Source organism: Marmota flaviventris, chromosome 4 (assembly GCF_047511675.1).
Source record: "Marmota flaviventris isolate mMarFla1 chromosome 4, mMarFla1.hap1, whole genome shotgun sequence".
In the NCBI taxonomy this organism is placed as follows: Eukaryota; Metazoa; Chordata; class Mammalia; order Rodentia; family Sciuridae; genus Marmota; species Marmota flaviventris.
In genome coordinates, this window is record NC_092501.1 from 74330813 (window position 1) to 74351878 (window position 21066).

The 21066-nt window shown below is 44.1% G+C and overlaps 1 protein-coding gene across 2 annotated transcripts in view; it reads right to left on the minus strand.

The window, feature by feature from the left end:
• Window positions 1–21066, minus strand: part of Chat (choline O-acetyltransferase) — a 48450-nt gene that overhangs the window by 7920 nt on the left and 19464 nt on the right. For both annotated transcript variants that reach the window (XM_027947905.2, XM_027947904.2), the window contains 4 exons: window positions 8200–8369; window positions 5308–5408; window positions 3648–3776; window positions 965–1087 (listed from right to left, as the gene is read on the minus strand). In XM_027947905.2, coding sequence (XP_027803706.1) covers window positions 965–1087; window positions 3648–3776; window positions 5308–5408; window positions 8200–8369 — 523 coding nt within the window. The remainder of the gene's footprint in view (window positions 1–964; window positions 1088–3647; window positions 3777–5307; window positions 5409–8199; window positions 8370–21066) is intronic.

A 21066-nucleotide genomic window follows, 5' to 3' on the forward strand; every position in this document is an offset into this window, starting at 1 on the left:
ACCCAGAGTCACACAGCAAGTCATGCCCCTGTATCTTAGCCCTCCTGCACTGGGTGGACTTTTGAGGGGACAATGAGGTATGACAGAACTGGGTGGCAAGGGAGAGCCCAAGGTGGCTACTTCAGGTAAGAGAGTCCAGACAGACCTCTGAGGGCTGACACTTGGGCTGGAGGTGACTGGGGTGGGAGGGCAGAGGCATAGGCAGGGCAAAGTTCTAGAACTAGAAGAGAGCTTGCAGGAGGGTCTGAAGCATGGTGGGAAGCCACCAGGAAGTTTCAAGGGGGTAAGGGATGAAGTCTGGTTTGCAGATTTCATAGTTCATATTTCATGAAGCGGGGGTTACAGGGGACAAGAGGGGGAACAGAGAGCCCTAGGGAGTGTGCTGCAGTGGGTTAAGCCAGGGATAAAATTAGCTTGGGAGGGGCTGATGGCAGTGGCAGTGGAGGGCAGAGAATGGGCTTGAGAGACATTTGGAGAACTGACATGGAGAAGTGGCAGGGTGGGGGGTGGGGGTGAGAGAAAAGGTAGAATCAAGAATTAGTTCCAAATCCTTGACAGGACCAACTAGGGGACTGTTGGTCCCATTTCTTTATCAAGGTTGGGGAACTGGGGAGGAGCAGATTGCCCCCACAGGAACTCAGGTGGGCTGGGTAAAGTTGAGATGCAGAGCAGCATCCATAACTTTGTGGTCCTCCTCACCTGCCTGGCTCTCCTTAGCTCTGCATGCCAGGCCCTTTGAGCTCTGTGCCATGGCTCAGGCAGTTCCCCGACTGAGACACCCTTCTTTTTCTTTCTTGAGGTTGGATTTTTACTCAAAACCCAGTTCAGTGGCACTTCTTCTATGCAGCTTGCTTTGGTCATCCCCAGCCCACTGGGCCCCCAGAAATCCAGCTCTCCCTCTAGACTCCAGAAGCACCTTGTCCATCAACTCACTCGGACTCAGGTCCATCTCATCTTTGCTCACCTGTAGAAGGCCAGCTGTAGGGCCACCTGGATGAAGGCATCAGGGCTGCATTTCTGCTTCTTAATGAATGTTTTCCCATAGTTGTCAAACTTATAGACAACGAAGTCAAGATTCTTTACTATTCTGTAGGAAAGAAAAGATACTTTTATTGCATGTTAAAATAAAATGCATATACCACAGAGCCCACCCAAGTTTCTCACTCCTGGCTCACATCTTAGTCCTCCAGAAGATGAGGACACAGTCCCTGTCCACCAGGAATATGCTGGGGTGTCAGAGACATGCCTTGACCTATATAAGTGTGCAGGACCAGGGCTGTCCTGGGCAGATGAGCTCAGCTGGACAGGGGGTGGTTCTGCTCTGGCAGGGACATGGTCCTAGCTGCATAACAAGGCAGGGAGAAGCATGGGGAATTAGCGATATTTGCATAGGCAGGGCCAGCACTGCCCACAAACCAAATCCTAGCAGCCTGCTGCCCACAAAGTAGGCCTACAGAGGCCATTCATTTGACCCAAGTAAGAAGGTGTGGCTAACATCACTGTGGACTCATCTCTGGCTACCCTAGCAGAGCTCATTTCTTAACTGGCTGCCAGCAGCGTGACCTCACCAAGACTCATCCTCAGTGTCCTGTAGGGAAGAAGGTCCTGCAGCCTGCCTGACTGCTTGTCACAGTCACCTTAGTAAGGGTTACTCATCTGGAGCTTTAACAGTGGCTGAAAACCTGGTTTATCCATGATATGCCCGGATCTTTATCAGAGTAATAGGAAACTTCCCTAAGTCTACATGAGAATCTTAAGCTCCAGCCACCCTTAAATAAACCAGTCTCCTCTTTCAGACTGCCCAAAGGAGCAAGGTCCACACCTTCTACCCCTATTCTTGCCTGAGCACAAAGTGCTGGGAATGCCGCTCAACCCCTGCTCAAACCCTCCCTTGGGCCTTAGTGTGCTCTCTTGGGCCTCCTTGAATTATCCCTGCCTCACAGGAGCTCAGCTCTCAAGGGGCTCCATCAGGTGCTGGGGACACAAACAGACTTAGAGGGGACCCAGTTTCCTCAGTATTTGCCCCTCAGCCTGGCCTTTGACAAACTCTTTGGACAGACTGAGCTCTGTCACCATAGCCACTTGGAAACCTCCTCCCCAGGGCTCTGCCCATTCAAACCTCATCCCCCTTCCAGGGGCTGCTCAGGACCCCCAGGGATCCTCCTGATTCCCCACCCACAGACCTTACCTTGGTCTCCAGAAAGAGGAGCCAGGGGCCTTGCGAGCACATGGGCCTGCTTGGGGACCTGAAAGTGAGCAGGCTCCTTCTTCCCCCAGGACTCATAGGCCCACCAACTTATTCCTCTGGCAGCCCACTTATCCCCCGAAACCACCCTGTGAAATTGAGATGTCAGGATCATTCTATAGAAATCCTGAGACCTCTGCTCTGCCCTGCTAAAGCTAAGCAGCCTCCACAGCAGCTCTCAGTAAAACAATCATCTCCATCTTTGGGCCTCCCAGCCTGACCACACCCTGTCCTTATCATCTGTGCTATCCCCACAGTCTCCTTCCTGGCTCCTGCAAGTTTCTCCACACAAGTTCCTCCAGGGGCTTATCACCTCCAGCAGGGCAAGCTCCAGAGCCCATAATATGAGGACAGTGCAGTTCTCCACAGTATGGCCCCACTTTCCCTTCTGTGCCCTAATTCTGGCCATTCTGCCTTTGCTGATCTCCAGACCAGCCTGGATATTTAAGAACTGGTACAAGCTTGAACAGTCTTCCTTTCTACCTCTTCCCCATCTACCTGCCCCTGGAACTCCTATTCATCCTTGAAGGCCCACTTCTGCAAAGCCCTTGCTCACTGTCCAGGCACCGTTCAATTTCTATCTCTCTGTGGGTTCAGGTCTATATGCCTCTCTTTCATCTGGGCACTTATCTTCCTACTTCACACATTTGGTCCTGGAATCTGCTTCCTCCACTAAAATTATGGAGGATAGGCTTCATGGCACATTAATTTCTGTGTTCCCAGAGCATTGCCACAGTTCTGGCTCAAACTAGAGCTTTGCACATGTTTGATGAATAAGTGAGTTGATGAATGAATTCCTACATTCATACTCACTTACTGAATGAAGAAATGAACAACTACAGTTGTCCAGATATGGTTGCCAGTCCCCAGCTCCCACCACACATTACAACTGTCCTTGGCCAAAGCCCACCCAGAAGGGCTCACAGCTGTCCCTGGCCCTCCTTCTTGGCTCCCTCCTGCCTGGGTCCCGTTAGGGCCTGAACCACCCTCTCCCCTCAGGGAGAAAGGCCCCCCTTGTCAAGTTGCAGTGTAAACTCAAGCAAATTGAATAGCTTGGATTCAAATGACCTATTCAAACCAGTTGTTTATTACTCTCCCAAAGCAGGGGATGATTTCCTGGCCTTGACTCTGCTCAGTCAGGTGAAACCTGCAGAAAAAAATAGCTCCACGTTTGCATTTTATGGAAATGACAGATACTTCAGCAAGGTTATTTCCTGAGAGTTATAACTCCCTTTTAGTTTGACTACATTTCCATGAGGGGTGGGGGTGGGGTGGGCCCTGGAGGGGAGGCCGAGTTGCTGGGGTCTTTGGAAACTTCCAGGGTGCATCAGCAGCTGGGGGAGGGGCAACTCCAGGCAGCCCCTGGAGGATGACCCTGGAGGAGACTTTGAGTTTCTCTTACCGTTGAAGTTTTTCAGCCGAGGAGGCTAGGTGGCCTTGAATTTCTGGAGAACATTTCCACCTCAGCCTCCTGGGAGCTGGGAGCTCACTGACAGAGTCTGCTCGGACCAGCTTCTTGCTGTTCTTCATCCTGTGAGCACAAAGGGACCACTTCCTGAGGCTTGGAGGGCTGCAGGACAGCATTGTTCCTCTGCCACTGCAATCATCTTAACTATTGGTTGGTGCAGCCTTGGAGTTTCAGAGGGTATAAGCTGCCCCGAACTGATAGGTAACAGATAGCTATGAGTGGTGGGAGCTTGAAGTTAAGGGGATAATCTAATAAACTGGGCCTACTGTGCTGACCCCCATATGCTTTCTGTTAAAAACCAATTTACCTGCAGCCTGCCAGTCTTAAGTCAGAAGCATGTTACATTCCCCAGCAAACAACCTGTTATCTGCAAAAGAAATGCAGGCCCAAAAAGCCAATAAGAGGAACACAAGTTATCTTAGAGGGGGGAATTTTGTGACCCTTAAATAGGGAACTCAGGGAGATAAGGATAATTCTCCCAACCATAAAATCTATAAGAACAAGTTCTAATTAGAACCAGTCAACGTGGACCAAAGCAACCTAGAGTTGCCCTGGACTGTTAACCATGCTCAGTGGGGACTTGGAAGTTTGAGGCAATCCTGCTGTCAGTCAAAAGTCAAGGGATAGACCTGGGTAGGACTTTCTAGAAACATCTCTGGGACCCCCATTAAAACTGAAGGGCAAGAGTGGGTATGAACTTCCTTCTCATCTCTGAGAGGACCCACTCTTTCCCTTGAGAGTGTCCCCTTTTCTTTTTTCCTAATCTTTCTAATAAACTCATGTCTACTACATTAAGTGTCATGTCTGAAATTTTTCTGGTATGATTGCAACAATTCATGAGAGAAGACTGCTATGGCTGCCTTGGCTCCTTGGTTCTGTGGCAGGTCCTCGCTCTGTAACAAACAGATGAATAAACTGAGGCTCAGAGAGACCACCAAAATTTGTAAGAGGCAGAGCATGATTCTATTCAGTTCTGCCTGACTACAAAACACATTATTTTTATTTTTTTCCTGTCGGTCATGTTATACCAATAAGATTTACATAAGACTTGGAGAGAAATATAGGAGCAAGCTGTTGTTCTATTTTCAAGGATTGGTTTGGGTTTTAGTGATCCCAAAGAGTTCTGTGAAAGAGATTGAGAATTTAGAACCAGGGAGAAGGTGCTAGAAGAAAATGATCAAAACTAAAAGGAAGAAAAAATGCAGTGTGTTGAAGGAATAGAGAAGCAGAGTTCAGAGGCTGGGGAAGACCCAGGCTGGGGAGGGAATAGTTGTCACTCAGAGACCTCCCTCTGTGTGGGTCAGTAGTTGGCCCAGTCCTGACTCAGGACAAACAGCAGGTATTGGTCTGAGCTTCCTGGACTAAAGCAGATGTTCCTGACAATTCTTTGCCCACCTCTCCCTGCTGGCCCTACATCTCTTGTCCAGTTTACAACTTCCATCTGGCCCACATTTAAGCTGCTTTCCCCCCCAAACATCTTTTACTAAGCCATTTTCCAGATGGACACAGAGCCCCTCTCTGGTGCCACCCCAGTTTTTCCTGGCCTGGTGTGGCAGCTCTGGGTGATCTTCCTGTGTTCTGCCCCTGGACTCACATGTGTTTGAGCAGATGCTCTGTGCACTGCACCAGAACGATGCCATCAAATGGGGAGTGTTCACACACCACGCCACAGGTGCCATCTCGGCCCACCACAAACTGCAACAGGGAAGAGAGAGGTGAGCCTCTGGGAGTCAGCCTTTCACACCAGCCCCTTGGCTCCAGGTCAGGTTCCCCTGGCGTCTTGGGGTGCCTCTCCTCCAAGGTACTTTATTTCCTAAAGAGAATGTTGCATGTGATTGCAGTGGCCTGAGCCACTGCATGTGAGTCTCAGACAGCTCTACACTGGGCGACCTCTTTACCATAAAAGCTAAGTGCAAAGGAGACCCCCATGTTCCCTGAATGAGGCAGTCCAGGGGTTCCTAGTGAGCACACGTGGAGCTCCTTCTCTGCCTCGTTTCCCCTTCGTTGCACACGTCACAGACACCATCTTTACTGTGATCATTTGCCTGATGAACCCTGTTTGTTTTGGCCACCACTGATTTTATTCCCAGGATCTAGACCCGTGTTCACTCCAGAATAGGTGCTGGATTATTGCAATGAACAAATGAATGAAGATGATGATCTGATCTGGATAGTAAGCAAATTCCTAGGGAGAAATAAAATACCCCTTGACAGGGGTGAAGGCAAGGTATACTGAGGATGCTCTGCTCCTCGCTGCCAGGAACCCGGTTCTCAGTTCTGCTGCTGCCAGGGGAGTGGGGAGAGCTTCAGCAAGATGCTTTGGATCTTTGGACTTCAGATTGCTTCACTTAATATAGGCCCAGCTCAGCCCAGCTCGGCTCAGCTCCCAGGATTAAGATGAGATTAGAGAAAAGGAGTAGGATCCATAGACACCATAAAGATTACTTGACTTTTTTTTAATGACTTTACAAAACTATATTTATCTTACTTGTGAAAGGACCATAATCAGTGCAAAAGGTATAGGAGGAGATGATAAGAGAGATAAAATTTGGTTCTTAAAATTTAACTCAAAGTGGGTCTGGCATGTGGTTCATCACACCGAGGAGACACAAGTCCTTCATCCTTAATGGAACAAACAAACAAATAAAAGCTCACTGGGTGCCAAAGTGCACACCTATAATCTCAGCAGCTCAGAAAGCTGAAGCAGGAGGACTGCAAATTCAAAGCCAGCCTCAGCAACTTCGTGAGATCCTTTCTCAAAATTAAATACATAAAAAGGGCTGGGGTATGTGGTTCAGTGGTTAAATGCCTGGGTTCAATCCCTGTTACAGGAAGGAAGGAAGGAAGGAAGGAAGGAAGGAAGGAAGGAAGGAAGGAAGGGAGGGAGGGAGGGAGGAAGGAAAGAAGGAAGGAAGGAAGGAAGGAAGGAAGGAAGGAAGGAAGGAAGGAAAGAAGAAAGGAAGGAAGGAAGGAAGCCAACAAGCTCTTGAAATCTCTTTCAGGGAACCAGAACATATCACACACACCCCAGGGCTTCTTTCCAGTCTTTCCTATTGAATGCCACATACTGGAATCTTTACTACTATTCTACAAATGAAAAGAAAATTAACTAACTTCCCACAGAACTTCTCTCAAAAGACATCCCTTGCTGACTTTTCTCTTTCTTTCTCCTACCACTCCCTGCCTTTCTGTGCCGAGACTCATCCTTCATCTTCTCAAATTCAGATTGATGGAGCTTCTCTGGACTTCCTGGCTCATCTGATAAGCTGTCCTGCCTATGAAAGCCACCTGGAGGCCAGCACAGACTCTCCACATTAATGCCTTCTGTCCCTGCCACTCAAAGGAAGGGAGGAAAACAGTATCTTTTAAAAACTGCTCATTGCTGGGTGAGGTGGAACATGCCTGCAATGCTCAAGAGGATTATGAGTTCGAGACCAGCCTCAGCAAGATAGCGAGATTCTATCTCAAAATAAAAAAGGGCTGGGGATGTAGCTCAGCGGTAAAATGCCCCTGCTGGGTTCAATCCCCAGAACTGAAACAAAACAAAACAAAAAAGATGCTCCCAAGGCTTATTATGTTCCTCATCCTGGGCATCCATTATATCATTTCATTCTACAGCTGCTCCATGAAAGATCACAAGCAGTTAGCTACACTGTGACAGCTAAAACAGCCAGCACACTGGCAGGAGAACCCATCAGAAACAACAGAATTGACAACGCAAACCAACAAAAAGGATAACACAGGGACAGAGATTGAAAAATGAGGTGTTCCTAAGAAGTGCTCACCAAATTGAGCCATGCCAAGCCGAAGAGGAGCCATGGTTTGCCTGCTTTTTAAAATGGTTTACTGAGTATAGTAGCTTTAAAACTGCACATGAGCAGATCTGGGAATGGTAAGTTGAGGGAAGAAAAGATGGAGAACAGGAATGAATGGCCTAAGTTCCACTTCTTCCTCACCTGCCTGGGGGTTTTCCTCTAGGTGGAAGTACATATTGTGTTCTAGGATGATGTCATGTGAATGAGAAAACATGAATTATTTGGTTTCATTTGAGGACTTTTCTTCTGCATGGATGCTAGGCTGCCCCATTTCTCAAGGATTAAGGAAGGTATGTTGAAACCAGGTGGTAGCCATTAGGAAAAGCTGACATGATTCTCGATCAATGTGCTGGGGATTTATTTGGTAGAAATGTGGCAGTCTCCCATCGCTTTTATGTTCCCACCTTACAGTGTATGATGGGGGTGGGGGATGAGACCCAGGTGTGACCCAGATCTTCCTGGCACAAGCTGCAGGAGGCTGGGATTTTCAGCTGGGCTCAGTTACTTACTCCTGGAGAGCTCCGGCCAATCCAGAGGTGACAGCAATAGCACATCTCAGGACCCTTCAGCTGCCCCACCCCCACCAAATCCAGCACCCTGGGTACAGAAGCCAGTGGATGCATGTGCTGGCTGACAGTGCTGGACTTGGCTCTGCAGAAGGGGACACTTACCTGCAGGGACTTGTCATACCAGCGGTTTGCCCCATTCTTGCTGCAGCCTCCTCCATGAAGGAGCTGGAGTGCCCTGTTGGTGTCACTGAGTTCCCCACCACCTGGGGCATCCAGGCACACCAGGCAGATGCAGCGCTCGATCATGTCCAGCGAGTCCCGGTTGGTGGAGTCTGTAGGACAGGCAAACATGGCCTCAGCACCTGCCCCAGGCCTGGGGTCCCCCTTCCAGAGCCCACACACTGAGGGCAGCCTTGAAAACCTTAGGAGGGCAGTGAAGTCAGCTAGACTGTCCTGAACCTTTATCCTACCCTAGTGGTCTCTGCAAGAGTCCTGGCCTTCAGCTGTGGCCAGTTCTACCTCCAGTGTGTGCACCATTGGTCCTCCCTATTAGGGTAAAAAGAGATATACTTGGACCCTCAGTTCAGCCCCCGTTGCAGAGGGACCCTAATTCATCCTCCACTTGGGCACCCTTGAGCCATACCTATGCATAGGCATGTTTATTTGTCTTGAAATATGATTTTCAAACATTTAAATTAGTGGTTGAAGTTTTAAAATTAGGCAATAATTTCATGCAAAAATCTGAAGGAAAGGTTCTGCTTGCCCCTCTCTCCAGTTCATGGTTTGGAGTCAGAATCATAGACAGAAGGGCCAGGCTGCCCCTGAACCTGCATCTGGATGATCATCTGGGGCCATTTCAGGCATGTGGAACTAACTCATCAAGACAAATAAACTAAAAGCCACTAGGTGTGCAGGAAACATGTCACTTGGGAGCCCCAAGCCTGGCCTACAGCTTGCTTTAAAAAATTATCAGGCTGCTGGGCATTATCCTACAAGAAGGGCTTTTTGAAAGCCATGCAGGCCCCCAAATAGTACTCCCCCCCACCACCACAGTGGCACTGGAGGAACTTAGACAAGGATGGCTCCTCTGGAGGGGGAGTTAAGCACTGGGGTCTTGACTTCTCCACAGAGGATACTGAGCACAAGGTTATTCCTGGAAAGTGGAGTCAGGCCAGCCAGAGGGGCTACCCTGTGATTCTTCCACCAAACATAGGTTTTTTTGTTGTTGTTGTTTTGTTTTGTTTTTTTAAATCTCCTGATGGGGCCTGATTACAGATGCCAGTGGCTGCTGCTGCTGGAAGTGTTTGCCCTTCTTCCAAACTGAAGTCTCTTTTGTGTTGGTGCCGTGCTTTCTCCACCATCCCATACTGAGTGAGTGTGGGAACAGACAACCTATCTTTTGGTTGAAAGTCCACCAAAATTTTTAAAGTCCACTAAAATCAAAGTTTAATATTAAGTTCAAAATTCTAAGGAGCCACATCAAGACCCACAGGACAGGGCTGCACATCTCCCAAGATCCTGAGCTTGGGGCTAGATATAGTGATAAGATCTGGTGCAGGGAAACTAGCCTCCCTCAGCCCCAGGGAAGGGCTGGGAGTGCTCTATGCATGGGAAGACAAAGTGCATGGTATTGGGAAACAAATGGCCATTGTGTGGCAGAGATTCCTAGCTGCATGCCAGGCCTCCTTTCTCCCCTTATTCATAGGACCCCTGGTACTTAGCTTGGCACAGAAATTACCAGTTAAAGCTACATTTCCCAGTCTCCTTTACAACTAGGAGCTACCAAGTGTCTAAATTCTGCCAACAAGATCTAGAAATACAATATTACAGCTTCTAGGAAATCTCCTTAAAGGTAACTAGCCCACACTCTCTGCCCTTCTCCCTACTTTCCTCCCTCCTGCTGCTTGGAACGCACATGTAGTGGCTGGAGCTGTCACCTCCATTTTACCTTCTTCAAGCATGTGGTGTACACCTCCCCTCAACCCCCAATGTGGTTGCTCGATCCTAATTTCTTGTGATGGGTCTTCTCAATAGCTGCTGGATATGTGGCCACCTGTGCTGGTTCCTGCTCTGCCCAGGTGATTTCTTCAGGTTCATGAGAGGTGTCCACAGATGTCCTTGAATGAAAGGTGTCACCAGTCCCCACTTATTCCTTTACTCTATTTGCAAATCTTTGGGGAATGAGATGTACCCCACAGCAGGCCTTCCACTTTGGGGAGCCAACCCATCTTTGGGACATCCATTCCTGCTTCCTGTCTCCCTTGTCCCATTATACTCCTGCATTGACCTCATGGTCAACCACCTGTACCCCCTGGTCACCTGTGTACATTCCATTTCCTCACCAGGGCCCTTCTCCTATTCTGCCTATCAAATCCTGCTGGTTAATCTCTTTTGAGCTCCCTGATCCCCTAGCAGTGCTGGCCCTATCCTCAAGGACTCCTGACACCCAGAATACAACTGGCTCTGCAGCCAGCTCAGTACAGACATGAAGGCCTCACTTTACCAGCCAGGATGGACTCCCACAGTACCTGAGTCCAGGGCTGGACCAGCTCTCTCTATGCCCACTGCCTCCTACTGTATGGCATGTGACCCTGCCAGACCCACAGCCCCACACTTCAGGCAGTCACTGCTGTCCAGCACATGCAGCCCCCTGAGCACTGATCTGATGCCGTTCCCATGTCTGTGAGCTCACCAAGGACAAGACCTGGACCTCTATACAAGGTTGGCACAGGAAAGTGTCCATGGTTCGTAATGGACTTCAGTGTGCTTCTGTTGGTCTGGCCTGGGTGGGGCTGAGATGTGTGAACTCAGCACAGAGAAGGGCCTGGAGGAGCTCTGCTAGCTAATGAGAAAGGTCCATGGTTCTTCAAGAACAGGAAAACACTATATTTGGGGCATCAAACATCAGGGATGGTGGGGGAGTGCAGGCTGGGGGTGAGGCTGAAAACAAGGTAGGGATTCCCTTTCCTCTGCAAAGTTCCTCTGCCCCCTGCCCCCTCCCCTCCAGTAGGCATCTCTGCAGATGGCCATGGTGCTCAGTCAGTCCTGCACCAAGCTCTGTGCCGGGCATCCCCTTGGGCTTGCAGACTAGCCTGTGCCTTCACAGTATGGTAAGGTCTTGGACAGGCCTCAGTCAGATTCAGATATGCAGAGAGGAAGACAGTGATGTGTCAAGAAGGAGAAAACAGTATGGGGAAAGGCTTGGGGGACTGGGAGCAGACCCTTGGCTTGCAGGTAGAGCTTGGCCTCCAGCTTATGGATGGAGGCTGGAGGATTTAGAGGTGACTGGAAAAACAATGATGTGAGGCTATTAGCCAACCTGTTTGAGCACCTATGATGTGTCAGTACCAACCTAAGCATGCATGTTGGTGAATATGCAGTAGACATCATTGTCATGTCTCATCTGCAAGTGAGAAACAGAGAAACCAAATATCTTGACCTTAGGCAATTTCCAAGGCCTCACTTGTAAATGGGGGATGATAATAATCATCCAGTAAGAGGGAGGAGTAGGTTTGATCCCAGGCATTGAACTCCAATGCTTGTGTTGGGAGCAGATCATCAAGGGCTATGAATGTTAGGCTCAGCAACAACAGGGAGTCACCAAAGAAGATTGGACCAAGGTTAAAATGGTCAGAGTAGAGTCAAAAATGCCTGGCAGCATAGGAAGGGTGTGGACCTGGAGGCCAGGCAGGGACCATGGGCAACTCAAAAGCTGCACACCTTAGCCCTGTTGGCTATGCCTTGCTGAGCTCCAAGAGCCTGCTGGGTATCTGGCCTCACCAAGATTTCTTGGAAACAGCCCTAAGATCAGTGTGGGGTGGACAAGCTGCAGCTTCCTAGAAAGCCCACAGCAAGCCTGACCTGCTAGGAGGCTGGAGGAACCTGATACAACCCTGGAAAGGAAAGGAAAGACTTTCTGGGCATCACAAGGCTGGCAGCAAGAAAGGACTGTCCTCTGGGCATCAGTGCCCCAGCCTCCTCCAGGCAGGAGAAAAGGATGCCTGAGGAGTGGCTGAGGTCTTGCCATCTCCTGCAGGCTGTGCAGGGCCCAGCAGCTCAGTGCTGCTCAACAGAAGCCAGGTCCTGGCTCATTAGACAGAGTGAAATGGGAGCAGGACAGAGCTGAGAAACCAGGTGGCCTTGCAAATGAACTCCCTGCATACAAGTGCTGATCGTTCAAATGCTGACAAGTTTATCGTGTAAGGCAGAAAATGAACTACACCCAAACCCATCCACCATGACTCTGGCCCAAATGTAATGGAAACACAGGGCGGTGGGATGAAGGCACACGGCAGGAGCTGTTTGTCTTGTGGCATCCTCATGGAGCATATCGGGGCTCACTTAATGTGGTAAATCAATCTTCTTCAAGGAGGCCCTGCTTAATAGTGAGGTATGTGAGTTGAGTAAAAAGAGGAGCTTGCCCTGACACCCATACTCAGGGCATTGACAGCTTCGATGGTGCGGAAATTCCAGAGACTAAAAGGCCTTGGGAACCCCTGAGGCTTCTGTTAGAGGTCGAAAGCTTTAAGACTGACTCAGGTGAGCAAAGATAACAGGCACATCTAGTATCTCTGTCTTTGGAGGGCTGCATGACTCTGTGTTGCTGCTCTTTAACATGCACATCTGTGCATGAGCACATAAGGACATACATAGTCCTCTCTAGGACACTTGTCATCCTTGATCTGTTACCAGGGAAATGGGCACAGTTCAGATTTCTACTATGCTGACTGTCCGCCATCACACAGGGAGATGGAGGTACTGACATCCTCTTCAAAAGCATAAAGCTTCTAATCCCTTGGCAACTCCATCTGAACAGCTTTCTTCCCCTGGTGAAGGAATTGTATCACCTTTGGGGAAGTAAATCTACCATCACAAGTCCCATATTCTTCCCTGCTCCATGGCCTGGAGGGTGATTTTTATGTTCCCAATAATCCCCAGAGACTGAGAGTCCAACAAAATTATTTCTTGCTCATTGCAAATGGTTCTTGCAAATTAGAACTGCATTGACTTAAGTTACAAAAGCACCCTTTAAAAAGTTCAAGGCAGCAGGTCTTTGGCTTCCAGGAAGATGGAGTAGGCTTTTCTCTATTCCTCCCACTGTAAACCCTGGATGTTACACTTTTTAAAAAATATTTTTTTAGTTGTAGTTGGATACAATACCTTTATTTTATGTATTTTTATATGGTGCTGATGATTGAACCCAGCATCTCACATGTGCTAGGTGAGAGTACTCTACCGCTGAGCCACAACCCCAGCCCCCCCTGGATGTTACATTTAAAACAAACATGAATCTGGAAGTCAGAGGAAGGAAAACAGACCAGCCTGGGACCTCAGGACCAAAACAATATGGAGACAGTTCTGTGGGTGTAATGGACTGAATTGTGTCTTCTGCAAATTCATATATTGAATCCCAGACCTCTAATGTGAGTGCATTTTGAGGTAGGACCTTTACAGTGGTAATTCAAGTTAAATGAGATCATAAGGGTGGAGCTCTAATCCACTAGGACTGGTGTCTATAAGAAGAAGGAAAGACCAAAGATGTGTGCACAGAGAAGGGCCATGTGAAGAGATTGAGAGAAGACAGCAAGCTAAGGACAGAGGCCTCAGGAGACTCCACCACTGCCAATACCTTGATCTTCAACCTCCAACCTCTAGAACTATAAGAAATGCATCTTTATTGTTGTTTAAACCACCCAGCCTATGGCATTTTTGTGATGGCAACCTGAGCACACAAATATATAGGGTATTTTTCCCACTAAAATACCCCACACTTGGAAGAGGAAAAGCCAGCAACATAAACTCTCAAGTAGGCATAGAAAACAAAATGGAAAAAAAAAATCTCAACAAAAGCCTGTTCTCTATGTCCAGGGAACAGGGGGTTGGGTGTGATGGGAGGCAACCTGGAAAGATATAGACTTATAGATAATAGCTATTCTTGTTCAGTTAAATATCACAGGAAAGACTGTCATTCTACACAAACACACACACACACACACACACACACACACACACACACCTCAAATCCCAACCCTCCACCATTTACTGCCAGCAAAAGCCAGCGGGTAGCCTAGACTTTGTACCATCACTGGTCCATAATGAGGCATCTCAACCTCTGGGGCTATCAGAGAAGGCATGATATCATATGGAAACTTAGACTTCATCTCTACTGGATGGTAATTAGTCCCCTGGACCCTGTCCGACCAGTATTAATAGAGACCACATAGGGAGCAGGAATCCCCACTCAGCAGCAATAAGAACTACCTGTCCTAGAGTATTGATAGAGCCCAAGTGAAGACCCTGGATTTCTGTTTTTATCTGCTGCAGCAGTGTCAGAGTAAGCGAGCTTAAAAAGAGTAGGTTTCAATAAGCTCTAGAGTCCCAGAACATCATACATCCAAGTTTCAACTCAAGAGAGATGACAGATATGTTGGACTATGTGACAGATATGTTAGGACTATGTGACAGATAATTCTAAACCAATAAATATAAAAAAATATGTCAAACAATTCTGAAGAAATTTGAAACATATGAAAAAAACCATAAAGTCTCGGCAAAGCATTATAAATCTCAGCAGAGGGTGGGAGAGGAGATATAAAGAGTCAAATAGAAATTTTAGAAATGAAAGATATGATAACCAATGTAAGAAGCTCAGTGGATAGACTCAAGAGCAGAATTTAGGGGGTGGAGAAGAAAATAGGGAGGTTGAAGCTAGAACAATGTAAATTACCCAATCTGAACAACAAAGGAAATAGATTAGAAAAATAAAATATAAATAAATAAACAAATAAGCCTAAGAAAACTGCGGCACACAAGATCTAGCATCCATGTCATCAAATTCCCAGAAAGAGAGGAGAAAGAGCAGAGTGGAAAAGTACACAGAGAAACAATGGCAAAAAATGTCCCCAAATTTGTCAAAAGACATCATAAACCTAAAGATTCGAGAAACTGACAAAACCTGAAACAGGATATGTTGAAAGATGTACATATTAATAAATATCATAGTCAAACTTCTGAAAACCAAAGACAAAGAAAAATTTTGAAAGCAGTGAGAGAAAAATGATACTCTGTCGACAGGAGAAAGCAATTGGAATGACAACAGATTTCTTAGTAGAGGATAGAAGGATGTGGCACACATTTTTCAAGTTCTGAAAGAAAATAACTGTCAACACAGAATTCTAAATCCAGGTAAAAATATCTTTTGGAAATATCTTCCTTAGAAGGCTGGGCTCAGTGGTGCATGCCTGTAATCCCAGCAGCTTAGGAGGCTGAGGCAGGAGGATCATGAATTCAAACCTAGCTTTAGCAACTTAGTGAGGCCATGGGCAACTCAGCAAGACCCTGTCTCTAAATAAAATATTTTTAAAAAAGAAAAGAGAAAACAAAAATTAAACACAAAACAAAAACAGAAATTTAAATGCCAGAGTTTAGCTCTCACATATAAACTATTGCATTAAGTGTAAATTATCTAAATATACCAATTAGAAAACAAATATTGGTAGATTATATTAAAACATTACCCAGATCTGTGCTGTTAATAAGAAACTCCCATCAAATATGATGATATAGGTTTGTTGTGAGTAAAAAGAAAGAAAAAGATCTATCATGCAAACATCATGAAGAAAGCAGGAATCACTATATTAATGGCAGATAAAGTAAAATTCAGAATAAAGAAATGAATCAGTCATAAGGGGAAAATAATTTTTAAAAAAAGGGTAAGTCCATAAAGCAATCATAAATTCATGTGTACCAAAAATATCACAAATGTGTGAAGCAAAAACTAACAGAATTAAAAGAAGGAATAGATAAATCCACTATTGTAGTTGGAGACTTCAACACCTCTCTGTTGACAACTAATAGAACAACTAGACAGAAATTTAGTAAGGACATAGAACTCAGCGCCATCAATTGACAGGATCTAGTTGACACTTATGGAACATTTGTTCAGTGACAGCAGAATGCATTTTTTTTAAGCATCCATGAAACATAGGTTGAGATACTACCTCCAGGGATAAAACAACCTCATAAAATTGAAAATAATTTAAATAATACAAAATGTGTTTGTTTCTGATCATAGTGGAAGCAAAGTGGAAATTTAAAAAAAAACTGAAAAATAACATGAAAAATGTTTAACATTTAGAAACAGAACAACACACTTCAATAATCTGTGAAGGGAGATTTTAGGGAAATTTTAAAAATACACTGAAATAAATTAAAATTAAAATATACATGTCATGTCAACATTTGTGAGATGAAGCTAAAATATTAAGATAAAGGAAATTTATAGTATTAAATGCTCCCTTAGAAAAGAGGAAAAGTCTCAAATCAACAATGTAAGTTCTCACCACAAAAACCTAGAAAAGGGGCTGGGGTTGTGGTAGGGCGCTAACCTGGCAAGTGTAAGGCACTGGGTTCAATCCTTAGTACAACATAAAAATAAATAATTAATTAAAATAAAGGTACTGTGTCTATCTATAACTAAAAAAACATTTTTAAAAAAGAACTAGAAAAAGAAAAGTAGGAGGAAAGAAATCATGGAAAAGAGGGGGAAAAAGAAAGAAAGAAAATCAATAAAAAGAAAATAAACTTGGTTCTTTTAGAGGATCAATCAAATTATTAGCAAGACCAATGAGAGAGACAAGAGGGAGAAGAGGAGGAGGCGGGGTCAGGGGGAGGGAGAGAATGCATTACCTATATCAGGAACAAGATGGAGGATATCACTTTAGGTCCTATAGATACCAAAAGTGAATAAGAGAATACTTTGAACAATTCTGCACATAAAAATCTGATAATTAAGATTAACTTTAAACTTCTACCATGCACTAAATATAAAACAGATAATTCATGTATGTGTGTGTGTGTATGTGGTGCTGGGGATTGAACCTAGGGCTCTATGCATATTGGCAAGCACTCTACCACTGAGATACCCTTCTGGAACTCTATAGCTATCAAGGAATTGAATTTGTCAGTTTAAACCTCTCCAAAAATGTATCTCCAGGCCCAAATGATTTTCACCAAAAAAACTCTACCAAACATTTAAAGAAAAATTAACACCATATCTGCACACTCTTTTCTAGAAAATATTACAGGAGGGAAAACTTCCAATTGATTTTATGAACTTGCTATTACCCTAATGCCAAAACGAAACTAACATAGTACAAAAACAAAGCAACTATAGACCAATGTCCCTCGTAACCATAGGTGCAAAAGTACTGAATAATACATTAGCAAATAGAACTAAGCAAATATAAAAATAATTATACATGATGTTCAAGTGGTGTTTGACTCAGGGATGCAAGGCTGTTTTAATACTTTTTAAAAAATCGATGTAGTTCATCATATTAACAGATTAAAAATGAAAAATCACATGAATATAAACTGTCATAGAAAAAAACATTTAGCAAAATTCAACATCCATTTATGATAAAATCTCTTAAGAAACAAAGAATAGAAGGGAACTTCCTCAATTTCATAAAGAGCATCTGCAAAAAAAAAAAAAAAATCTATGGCTAACATCATATTCAAAGGCAAAAGAAGGTATCCTTCCCCTAAAGATCAGGAATAAGACCAAAATATCTACTCCCACCACTGGTACCCAACATAGTACTAGAAGTTCTGGCCAGTGCAATAAGGCATACACACACACACAAAAAGGTGGGGTGGGGAGGAAAAGACTTACATATTAGAAAGGAAAAAATAAAATTGCCACTACTTTCATGTAACACAATTTGTTACATAGAAATTCCTAAAGAAGCTACAAAAGCAAACAAACAACAACAACAACCAAAAAACCCACCTAGAATTAATAAAAGAATTCAGCAAGGTCACAAGATACAAGATCAACATATAAAAATCAATTATACTTCTATCATTGACAAACACAGAGACATTAAATTAAAAAATACAGTGCCAATTCTAATCATTCAAAAGAAATTAAGTTTTTTTAGTGTAAATCTTGAAAAACAACATATAGAACTTGTATACCAAAACAAAACACAAACCAAAAAGAAAACACAGAAGATATAAGTAAATGGAGAAATACACCATGCTCGCACTTCGAAAGAGTCAACATAGTCAAGATTTTAGTTCTCCTCAAATTAACATACAAGTTTAGCAGTTTCCATCAAAATTTCAGTAGGATTTTTTTTGTAGATACAGATGATGTTGTTCTAAAATCTATGTGAAAAAGTGAAGAAGCTAGAATAGCTAAGCCAATTTTGAAAAAGAATAAAGTTAGAGGAATCAGTATATCTAATTTCAAGACTAATTATATTAAACTATTTTATCAAGCATGAGTGATACCGGCAGAGGGATAAACACATATCTCAGTGGAAGAGAACAGAGAATCCAAATATAGACCCACAAAAACATGCCCCATTGATATTGATTAAGGTACAAAGATCATTCAATGGAGGAAGGATGGCATTTCAATAAATGGCACTGGACCAACTGGACATTCATGGGCAAAGAAAAGAAAAACCTTGACATAAAACACATACCTTATATAAAGAATAAATTTAAATGGATTGTTGGCTTAAACATACAATATAATACTATATAACTTTCAGAAAAATATGAAAGAAAAGCTTTGGCTTTTGGTGAAGAATTCTTTTGGCAAAGAACCTTAGATAAAACCAAAAACATGATCTATAAAAAGAAAAAAACGATAAATTGGACCATAACAAAATAAAAAATTTTTACTTATTGAAACACTGTTAAGAAAATGGAAAGATGGACTGGGAATGTATCTTAGTAGTAGAGCACTTGCCTAGCATATGTGAGGCCCTTGGTTCCATCCCCAGCACTGAAAATAAAAGAAAAAGATGGAAAGACAAGCTACAGAAAAGGATAAAATATTTGCAAAATACATATTCAATAAAGGACTGGTACCTAGAATATATAAATAACTCTTAGAACTAAAAACAAAAAAATTCCAAACAACCCAATTAAAAAATGGGCAAAAGAATATGAAAAGACATTCAATGTTATTAGTCATTAGGGAAATAGAAATTAAAACCACAATAAGATATTACATCACTTCTCAGAATGGCTAAACAAAAATAGTGACCACACTAAATACTGGCAAGGATGCAGAAAAACTGGATTGCACCCACATTGCTGATGGGAACACAAAATGGTACAGTCACTCTGGAAAACATCAGTTTCTTAAAAAACTGAACATGTAACTATCATGTGACCTACCAATTTCATTCCTAGGTATTCTTCCCGGAGTGAAAACTTATGTTCCCATAAAACCCTGTACATAAATGTCCACAGTTGCTTTATTTGTAAATAAACATAGCCTCAAACTGAAAACAACCCAGGCATCCTTGGATGGGTAAGTGGTGGAGGAAACTGGTATGTCATACCATAGAATACTACTCAGCAATAAGAAGAATGAACTATTGACAAATGTAACAACTTGAATGAATCTCCAGAGAATTATGTTGAATAAAGAAAATCAATCCCAATAATCATACATAACGTGTAGTTAAAATGTTCTTTTTTTTTTTTTTTTTTCAGTACAGCCATTCTCTCTGTTCTGCCTATAGGTCAGGCTGCTGTCTCCATGCCACAGAGCATTCACCACTGAGCATCCTCGGCCTCTATTTTATTTTATTTCTGATACAAGGTCTGATTCAGTTGCCCAGGCTGGCCTTGAACTTCCATCCTCCAGCTTTAGCTTCCTGAGATGTTAGGATTGCAGGCCTGCATCACCATACTATGTTTTCGTAATATTCTTCAAACAATAAAATTATAAAAGTGAAGAACAGATCTGGTTGCCAGGAACTAAAGAGGGGTTGAGTGGGAGAAAAGTAGGTGTGGCTTAAAAGGGCAACTTGGGGCATCCTTATGGTGATGAAAACGCTATAAATCTTGACTCTGTCTATGTCAATATCCTGGTTGTGATATTGTCCCGTAGTTTTGCAAGACGTTATCATTTGGAGAAATTGGGAACACGAACAATCTCTATTATTTCTTACAATTGCATGCCTATTGACAGTTGTCCCAAAATAAATTTAACTTAATTAAAAAAAAAGAACTCAAGAATCAAGATGTTCTTTTTTCTTTTCTTTTGCTTCTAACTACCCTTCCCATAAATACAGAGGATATGAAGATCTTTCACTCTTCCAGAACTTGGGAGAAGGGTGGTAGGTGATAATAAAAAAAAAGCACTTCTCAGATGTCTTGTGCCCCAGGTATTATTGCACTGCACCAAAAAAAAAAAAAAAAAAAAAATGGGAGAAAAAGGCCACAGTGATGGTGACCAGGGAAAAATTAAAGAAAACAGGTATCTGGTATGTGGGCATACAGAGCATGTGATATGTGAAGAGTAGGGGAAGTAAAATTCACCCTAGAGATAATGAGGTTGATTAAGGCTAGGACTGCATGCAAGGATCAATGACCCTCTACACCCAAGGCCCAGGGTCACTGTCTTTGACCACATAGGTATTGCCCATTCAACAGGTTCCAATTTTCAAGTTTGCCAGATTTTTTCAGAGAGGTTGAGGGCATTGGGCAAAGTATCCCCAGAGTATCTCCCTAAATATATTAAGAACTCTCATTTAGTGAACATTCTTGGTGTGCCAGGCACCAGGCCATCTGCTTAGCAGCCATTCCCTCTGTTCTGTCTATAGGTCAGGCTGCTGTCTCCATGTCACAGGCCAGGAAGCCTGGGCTGCGGGAGACAGCAACAGGGGCAGGTCAGGACAAGCCCTTTTGCCCTGGACCACTCACCCCTCCCTGTCTGAATGCTCTTATCCATGAAGACCTCAGTGCTTCTACTGTGGGGGTGAGGAGGAAGCATGGCCCCAGACCCCCCACCCCCAGAGAAAGAAAATCACATTGCCTAGAGAGTGCAGCAGGTATTTCTAGGCCAATTAAATCAGAGAGGCTGTTATTGCTAATGTGTAATTGGTTTTAAAATCAGCAGACTTGCCTAGCTCTGGATGACAATATTTAAACAGCAAAATGCCCCCATCCTGAGTAGTTCTTGTAAACTATGACCATGGCCTTCTGCAGCTGCAGCTG